At 31.2% G+C, this 10,123-nt stretch overlaps 1 protein-coding gene across 1 annotated transcript; it reads left to right on the top strand.

The window, feature by feature from the left end:
- The first annotated feature begins 9,363 nt into the window (after positions 1 to 9,363).
- Positions 9,364 to 9,882, top strand: LOC112722083 (cell wall / vacuolar inhibitor of fructosidase 1). The gene has a single exon (XM_025773063.1). It carries the CDS (start codon positions 9,364 to 9,366, stop codon positions 9,880 to 9,882), a length of 519 nt encoding a protein of 172 aa, XP_025628848.1.
- The last annotated feature ends 241 nt before the right edge of the window (positions 9,883 to 10,123 follow it).

Genomic DNA, 10,123 nt, shown 5'->3' with positions numbered 1-10,123 from the left:
TATATATCCTCAAGACGAAACTACATCATGTTATAATTGATTATAATTGGTTCCACATTTGTTATAAGGATTAATCTTAGCATACAAGTGATTAACACTTACAAGTGTTACAAGTGTTGAAGCTTATTAAAACCCTAAACGCGCTCCAATTGTTGTGTACAACTCACGCGCTATATAACAAAGCATTATATCAATCAAAATCAATTAACACGCGAATAATACTATTTCCAATTTTCAAACGATTTCGTTACCTTCTTCGAATCTCTTGCCAATTTTCTTCGTTCTCCTTCTTTGCGTTCTTCCCCTGTATTCCCGATCGTTCTTTCTTCTGCGTTTATCACTGCTTTGTTCTTCGTCATTCACCTCAGTCTCTCTCACTGTAAGTCTAGCTTCATTTTATTTTGATTTTCTGATTTCTGAAATCAAAATATGAACGAACCTTGAAGATAATGGATGATTCAACCTCAGATTGTCAGCTCAATCAGGGCGAAGTGGATTTTGAATTTGAATCGAACGAAGTTCCTGAGGTTTGATTTAGATTCAGCTAATTAAGATTAATCTAAATTTGATGCAGTTATTCGTCTATGATTGTGTAGCTGAATAATTCGCGAACGTAGACTGTGAAATTAATGCGTGAACATAATTTGTGGATTGAATCTAATGTATTAGTTTTGATTAATTATCTGTAATTTATAGCAGACGCTCGGGTGTAGATAAGAACTTTTGGATGTATTTTTAGGGAAGTTTGGGTGTATTTTAGGGAGGAGTTTGGGTGTATTCACAGTTTATCATTTTTCTTGTTATTTTACTTGACTTGTTGTCGTAACGGGTGTAGATGAGGGAGTCTTTGGGTGTATTTTACTTTGGTTGATTGTTATTTTTTTATGAGGTGCAGAAATTTTATAGTATTTTCTTGTTTTAAACATGTTGTATTTTTGCAGCCCCTCTCTGTTGTTGATGAGCAGCTTATTTCCAAGGTTGGAATGACCTTTAAAACCCTTGAAGATGCTGGAAAATTTTACAAGGACTATGCCAAGGATGTAGGTTTTTCTACTAGAGTTCGGAGCACAAATAAAAAGGGAAACGAAATTAAGAATCAATTGATCACATGTAGTAGAGAGGGAAAACGGAAATCTAAAATATCTCCGACCGAGAAGACAAATCCCACAGCTGGTTTAAATTGTTCTGCAAGAATTTATATACACACATTGAAGGATGTTTGTGCTTGGATCATTTCAAAGGTCATGCTGCATCATTCACACCCTTGCTGTCCAACTCAAGCAGAGATGCTCAAACAGCACAGGGAACTAAGCATGTCCGTTCGTCGTACAATAGAGAATAATGAGGAGGTTGGTATCAGACCAAGCAAAACTTTCCAATCATTCGTTGCGGCAGCCGGGGGTCACCGCGAGTTAAATTTTATTGAAAAGGATGTGAGAAATTACATCACGAGAGAAGTGCGGAATGTTTTGGAACAAGAAGATGCAAAGGAATTCGGGAAATATTTATTGAGAATGAAAGAGAAGAATCAGAATTTCTTTTTCGAGCTCGAACTCGAGGACGATCAATTGATTAACCTTGCTTTTTGGGCCGATGCAAGGAGCAGAGCTGCCTTGAGTATTTCAGAGATGTTATTTTATTTGACACCACGTACAATACAAACAGGTAATATGCTGTTCTTGTTTATGCTGCTAAATTAATTTTGTTCTATGAATCTGCATCAGAGGTGTATATTGGATCTTCCTTGGGTGTATAAATTCATTATATCGGTGTACATAATGATTTTCATTCTGCAATGTCGTAATTTGTTTCAGGTATAATTTGGTTTGTGGTTCTTTTGTCGGGGTGAATCACCACGGTTAGTCAATACTTCTTGGATGCGCTTTGATGAAAAACGAAGAAATTGAGTCGTTCAAATAGTTATTTCAATGTTGGCTTCGTTGCATGGAGGGAAATGCTCTGAAAGGGTTTCAATGTTGGCTTTGTTACAATGATAGGAATTGGAATGATTTTCTGCTGAATTTTGGTCTTGGGGACAATAAATAGCTTTTAGGTAATGTTGTTTAAAATCTGCAGCAGAGGTGTAAATTGCATGTTTCTTCGGGTGTATTTATATTCTGTTTTTGGGTGTATTCTGCAGATCTCTATGAAGACCATCATATATGGATTCCAATCTATCTGGATCACTACTTCTGGGCAGGGATGAAAAGCACACAAAGGAGCGAGAGCATGCATTTATTTTTTAACAAGTTTATTATCCGGAACAGCTCGCTTATTCAATTTTTCAAACAATACGATAATTGCCTCAGAAGCAGGGAGCAAGCAGAGAGAGAATCAGATGCTACAAATTTTCATACGGTCATACCATGTGCAATCAAATCCTCCATTGAAGCTCAGTTTCAAGATGTGTACACTCATCAAAAGTTTAGGGAAGTCCAAGCACAATTCAGAGGAAAGGCGAATTGCATCACTAGATTAATGAATTCCGCTCTAGGCTATTCAGTATACGAAGTTGGAGAACAAGTTTCCAGCTCAATATTCAACAAGTTTGTGGTTACTTACGACTCAGTAGCAGCCGAGGTAAAATGTCAATGCTTATTATTCGAGTCAAGAGGGATATTGTGCCGTCACGCACTAAGCGTGTTAAGCTTTGAACGAGTAAGCCAAGTGTCACCTAGATATATACTGGAACGATAGAGCAAGAAGGTAAAGAGGTGACACACACACATCAAGAGCAGCCATGACGAGCTATTGTTGGAGCCAAGAAGCAAGAGGTTTGACGAATTGGTTTTTCGTTCGCAAAATATTTGCGAATTTGCATAAGAATCGGAGGAGCTGACTGCAATTCTGCACCGTGCGTACGATAACGTCATGGTTGAGATGGAATCATTGAAAGCCAAAAGGAAGGGGACATCTTCTTTATCTCACGAAGACGCCAACTTGGAATCCATTAACGATCTTCAAAGCCCTCCAAGGATTCGAACAAGAGGACGTCCAAAAAATAGGCTAGGTTCAAAGTTGGACAAACAGATTGCAAATGCCTCAAAGAAGAAAAAAACGAAAGCTTTAAACGAGGTAAAAGTGATGTTCTTTAAATATGTGGTTATTGAGTTTAATTTTCTCGTTAATAGTTTACCTAATATGTGAGTTTATTATATCCAGTTAAACCTCTTTGATGCTGCATCAGTCGTGCGTTCACATTCCAGCCAATATCAAGGACGTGTTATGAATTATCAGTTCAGGGAACCAGCAGTAGCGGATAACTCTTTGGGTGTATAGTTACAGAATATGGGTGTAAAATCACTATTTTTTGGGTATATTTATGAATTTTCTTGTGTTCTACATTTTACGTGTGTATATATATATATACTTCACAATCTGCTGTTTATGTTATAAAATATTGTTTGTTTTTTTTACTACGGTTTAAGGGTTTAGAGTTTAGGGCTTAGAGTTTTAGGGTTTAGGGTTTAGGTTTTAAGGGTTTTAGGGTTTAGGGTTTATGGTTTAGGTTTTAGTGTTTAGGTTTTAGGGTTTTAGGGTTTAGGATTCAGGGTTTTAGGGATAAAGCATTAGGGGATAGATGTTTGGGTGTATATTCAACTTTCTTTGGGTGTAAAAATTGTCAAGTTATGGGTGTATATTTGGTTTGATGTTTTCCCTCATATTATAGTACCTGTAATTCAGACATTTTGAATACAGCAGACAGAGTTTTACTCATAATTGGCAAATTTTTACAGCATGTGTTCAATTTGTTACAAGACTATATAACAGTTACATTAATCAGTGTCAATATCCTTAGAATCTATCTGACAATAAGGACTCAATAACAATGAGGATGGCTTGGACAGTCTTATTGCATTACTTCCCCTAATGGCTTCAGCTTTGTCTTGATTCATTTCATGGAATAGAATACAGGAAGCATATTCTACTCTAAAGTGATCCACCTCGTCCTACAGTTAAAAAGAATATTCTGTTTAATCAACCATGTTAATCGAGTAAAGTAATATAGAGTTATTTAGTTTTAAACACATTTACCTGGGTCCAATTGTCCCACTCATACTTCAATCTTTTAATGTTTTCGGGCTGAAGTATCTCAAGCCACTTCATTACGTAAATAGCACAGTCATAGCTGAAAACCAAGAAAATAAATTACAAATTACATATAGGAAAGTTTAATATTCAGAGTGAAAGATTTATACCTTGTCTTTTGGCCTGAGATGTGAAGGTATGGTGGTTCAATTTCCTTGTCCTTGTCCCTTGTCTTTAGAGGTGCCCCCCAGCATATACTTTATTTCTTTCATTTTCTCCTTTGTTTCGGCCATCTATACAATTGCCTAAAACATTATAAATGTTAGTTAATATCATTCAGGTAAATAAAATACACCCAAGATATTTTGTTCACTTACCATATGTTCCTCCATTTCTGCCCTCATTCTTTCAACCAACTGCTCTCTAGTCCAGTTGGCAATCCAGGGTTCTTGAGGTCTTTCTGCCCCCTTCTTGTCTTTATTTTTTGATAGATGAAAGTAAACTATCATCAAGGCAAACAGGCAGCCATCAATTGCCTTTTTCTTTTTCAGATTGTAATCTGTTATGCCCTTGATGATAAAATTTAAAACATGTGCTCCTCAGTTCTGCTCTGTTATTGTGTCCATCTTGAAATTGGTGTCAGGTGCACAGGAGAGATTTTGTTTATTGTCTTTGGTAACAGGAACACCATTTGTATATAGAGGATGAAAATCCTCTTGAACATGAGGTGATCCTGTTCATTATCAACACCAATAGCCATCATCTCATCTGTCAGATTTTTGAGGGTCTTCCCCTGGAATCTTCTAAAAATTTGTTTGTCGTCTTCAGAAAGATCCTTATAATTGACTTTCTGAGGTAGTAGATCTCCTACAAAAAGGAAAATAACATTGTATGAAAATCAGTTGAAATACACCCAAGCATCACTTGAAATACACCTGAATATGGCTCATATACACCTATGTTTGCAGCGAGTTATCTGACGCGTTGATGCCAAGCGCAGCCCCTATTTTTTTTATCTTACTTTAAATGAACCGTAGCCGGTTTCGACCCTGTTTTCCTCTAATTTAAAAGAGTTAGCCAACTCCTTTAATATTTGGTGATGCACCCTTAGCGGCGGGATGTGCATCAGGCCACCAAATCTCAAATCCCTAACAATTGCTTTCTTCTCCTCGCTCATATTTCTGAATTTCTCACTCAACAAATGGGTTGCACACTTAAGATCTTTGGTTTGATGTAAACAAAGCAAAATTAGAGTCATATATATTTCTATTAAGAAAAACTGATTTGATCTAAGACATATATTTATTCTTGCATTTTTTTCAGCTTGGTTTATGCCTGCCATTTTTTCTGAAATGAAAAATACACCTATAGATATCAGTCAGATACACCCATAGATCAGCCACATACACCTATACGATTTCTCATAAGTATTTAATTAGATCAGTTCAAAATGATGTTTCAATTCACTCAAACATGCATAAATATACAAGGTCAAGCAACATTACAAGGTCAAGCAATATACACCCATGGATAAGTAAATATTAGAACAGTTGCAACTGTTGACTATATTACAATATATCAGTTCAGAAATATACACCCAACAAATTATGCCATATACACCCAACAAATTATGCCATATACACCCAAAAATCAGTTATGAGAAGAACTAGAACAACAAGAACACTAAAACCTAGAACAACTAAGAAGAACAGTAAAACCTAGAACCAAGAAGAAGAGTAAAACTTAGAACAAGAAGAACATTAAAAATAGTAAAATGAGAGTTAGAACAAGAACACTAAAACCTAGAAGAACGTAGAAGAACAGTAAAACCTAGTTCTTCGATTTCGAAATGTGAAAAATCTACAAGATGAGTAAAATAGTAACGTACCTTAAGTAATATTTTTCATTTTTTCTAGAGATTGTTGATGGAGAGTTCTATCTTTTGTTGATGGTTTCTGCTAATCTTCGCGACGAATTCTATCTCTTCAGTTTAGAATGTTGCTCGAAACTTCACGGTTTGTGTTTTCTTCGAAACAGAAGAGGAAGAGTGCGCCATAAACGAGCGCTTTTTGCGAAGCGTAACTGTTGAGTTACGCGCGTGGCATTGACGCTCCATTCAAAGGGAGTAAGTGCGCGTGTATTGTTTATGGACTGGGCCAACTTGTAACACTTGTAGGCCTTTTTTGCTTGTATGTGTAGCAGACCCCTTGTTATAATTGATTTATGATTTAGTGTGATATACATTAATTAATCCAATTAGTTGTATAATTTATTTGTTATAACTGATTTATTTTAGTTTATTAATGCACGTGTATATTAATTAATGATAAATTGATATTGATATCAATAATTAATTTCTATAATTAATTTTGTGCTACTAAAAGTTATAGGATTTTTTATTTTAATAAATAAATTAATTATAATAATTATTTAAATAAATAATTTTATAAATATTTATCGAAATAAATATTCCTTTCTTATCTCGTTTATTCTGTAAATTCGTTTACTCTATAAACGAGATAATTTTGTACGTATCTCGCTTACGGTGTAAACGAGATATATGTAGTTTTTGAATTTTCGTATATCTCGTTTACACTGTAAACGAGATACATGTATTTATAAATATAAAAATATATTTTCTGAAAATAATAAAAAATATTAATAAATTTGAAAAATAAAAAACTCGTACGATGTTCAAGTTCCATGATGAGAATAAATACGGTAACTATGCCCATCACTCCTAATAATCGAAGGATGGGAAGCGTGTGAAGTTGATGGATAAATAAAATAGAGAAAGAATGGGGAGATAACCGTTTTAATTGTGTGTTAGGGAGATAAATAAAATAAAAGAAGAGTGGAAAATAACCGTTTGTCAATTGTTAGGAGAGGTTGATGGCAGATGAAGAGTAGGAGAAAACCATTTGTCAATCGTTAGGAGAGGTTTGCCAATTGTTAGGAGAGGTAACGTTTCAATTCTCTTCTCATTTTTTTTCTTTTTTATTTATCGTGCATCAACTTCATACTTTCCATCTTTTAAATATATTCTCATGCAACAAAAAAAATTTAAATATATTTCAAATTTTTATATACTCTTATGCAACAAACGAAATTTAAAATATATATAATTTGAATTTAAAAATTAATACTCAAGCGAGTACATACAAAATTTAAAAATTTTGTCGGTTAGAAACAATAGTATTAATAGTGGGTTAGTAAGAAAAAAGGTAATCGTATTAATAATCGGCAGTTTAATGATGCACTTATGTGCTTTCATGTAAACGTGTTGACGTGTTTATTTTCAATAGACACTCTATCTTCTCTATCATTTAAAATGGACGATTTTTCTTTTCTATTATGTAAAATCGTCCATCTTCTTTATTATTTGAAACGTTTTATTTTTAAGAGTTCTGTCCAATTAATTTAAATCATTAATATATTTTATTATTTTTAAAAATTATATTTAATTATTTATAAATACATATATCTCGTTTACAGTGTAAACGATATAGTGTAAAAGAGATAAACAAAAATTAAAAAACTACACATATGTCGTTTAAAATGTAAATGAGATAAGAGGGAGGTATTTATTTCAGTAAATATTTTTTAAATTATCTATTTCAGTAAATATTTATCTCGTTTATTGCTCGTGTGCATTAATTAGTGATAAATTGATATTGATATCAATAATTAATTTTTATAATTAATTTTATGCTACTAAAAGTTATATATAGTGTTTCTTTTGTAGTTCCAAGTGCAGTGGTGTGGGAGCAAACGCCTCCATTACAATTTGGAATTTTATTGAGTAGTATATGATAATAATATTTATTTGCCCCATTAGATTATTAAATTTGACCCCACAATTATTTTTTACTCAACTTTTGATACTTAATCGTCAATTTAAAAATTTTATATTAGATATTCGTTAGAATGATCAATTCTCATATTTAAACGAAATTAGTGTTATTTTTTAAAAATTAACTCAAAAGAATATTATTTATCTTCTTTTCAAATTAATTTTAATTTTTGCGTAGCAACTATATTAATTGAAAGAACTTTTTTAACTATAAATATCAATAAGAGTCGGATTCTAATTGTGTTGGGAAGTGAATTTTTAAATAATTGTTGAGTAATATATATGGAAAGAGAGAAATTTTGATGGTAGTGTTAAGAGAAAAATTTACTGAATTTTTAAAAATATAAAACCTAAAAAATAGAATTTTAAATTATATATTATTATTTAAATTATTATTTTAGTGTTTTAATTTGTATATTAGATATTTTGAAGACTAATCATATTTTACAATAACAAAATATAATCATAACAATAATTATGCTATATGTACATAAAAAAATAATTATTTGTATAAAATATATATTAAAATATAAAATACACGTTGAAAATAAGTTAAACATTACATGTATTTATACACAAATATATAATGGTTAATAGATAATTTAATATTTAATTTTTTATATACACATATTATTTTTATTATAAAAATTATTATCATGTTATATAAATTTTGCCCCCACTACCAAAATTTTATGGATCCGTCAGTGTTCATAAGTCTAAGTTTGAGAGCCAAAATGTTTTGTTTAATTTTTTAATTTGTTATTCTTCGTTGACTACTTTGTATAATTTATTTTTTATAATTGATTTAATTTTTTTATTTGTTATAAATAATTGATTGATATAAATTATATTAAATTATATAATATTTAAATATCTAATCAAATCAATTAATTAGTTGATATAATTAATTCATTTTAAAGAATTATATTTAATAAGTTAAAAAAAATAAATCAGTAAATACTCTAAAAAATATGCCACACCAATTCCATCATTAAGTGCAGAAATCCAATTTCATATAATATAATAGATATAGACATATAGTAGATAATAGATATAATAGATGATTTACAAAAATACTATTTGAATATCAAAATTAGTCTGTCACTAATATATTTATGTATAAATACATGTATTATTCAGTTTATTTTTATTATATATTTATATTTTAACATATATTTATACTAGTAAATAATTTTAGTGACTGATTTTAATAAATTTTTAACATAATTGAAGTATTTATATATGTGAAAGAATAAAATTAATTATGTTTCCAAAACCGATAGTTTCTATCTGTGATTAAAATTAAATTTCAGAACATAAATATTCACTGACTAAAATTAAATGTATAAAATTAAATCATCAATCCAAAGTTTTCAAATACCAACGAAATGATCTCTCTCACCATTAAATTTCCTCACTTATAAATATCACCACTTTCATCATGGTGGCTTATACTAAATTATTATTCTCTGTAGTTAAACATGAAGCATTTTTCTCTAAATACGTTGTTGTGCACAATTGTTGTGGCTTCAATTGCAATAGCACCATGTGAAAGCGATGACAAACTCATAACAGAAACATGCAGCAAGACACCATACCCTGCTCAATGTGTTAGTTACATAAAAGCTAATTATAAAAGCAATGATGTTAAGGGTATTGCAGGTCTTGGAATAATCATGGCACAAGATTTCCAACTCAAAGCAGAAGCTCCCAAAGACATTCTCTTCAAAATGATTTCGGCGGGAAAGAGACCAGACATTCGATTTGAGATGATAGCTTGTCTTGGAAATTACAATTATCTTATCGATACTACTATGCCTGAAGCCATTGATGCTTTCAAACTTGGGAAACCCCGTTTGGCTGAAGCTTATGCTAACACTGCTGCAATTGGGGTTAGTAATTGTGAGAAAAGATTCAATGGCAAATCGCCAATCACCAATCAGAACAATATTACTCATGAAATTGCTCTCATCCTACTAGCTATTGCTAAACAATTATAGAATATATAGTTCAATTATTAAATAATGAATTTAATATTCATGTACTTTCATCAATAAAAATAGTTAATTTTTAAATTTATCATTTTAATAATGATCTAAATATCTGATTAAGTATCGGTATAAAATTTTCAAATAATATGCAATTTATTTATTTAATGTGTATGTAGTTTGTCTAATTTTTTTAAAGTTGGATTTATGTTTTTATAATTAAATAAACCACAAAGGCATATTAAAATGGGAA

Source organism: Arachis hypogaea, chromosome 11, assembly GCF_003086295.3.
Source record: "Arachis hypogaea cultivar Tifrunner chromosome 11, arahy.Tifrunner.gnm2.J5K5, whole genome shotgun sequence".
Lineage (NCBI taxonomy): Eukaryota > Viridiplantae > Streptophyta > Magnoliopsida > Fabales > Fabaceae > Arachis > Arachis hypogaea.
This window is presented reverse-complemented; position numbering and strand designations above follow the sequence as displayed.

Coding starts and splice junctions, on each gene's coding strand:
- LOC112722083 (XM_025773063.1), top strand. CDS start 9,364: ATGAAGCATTTTTCTCTAAATACGTTGTTGTGCACAATTGTTGTGGCT.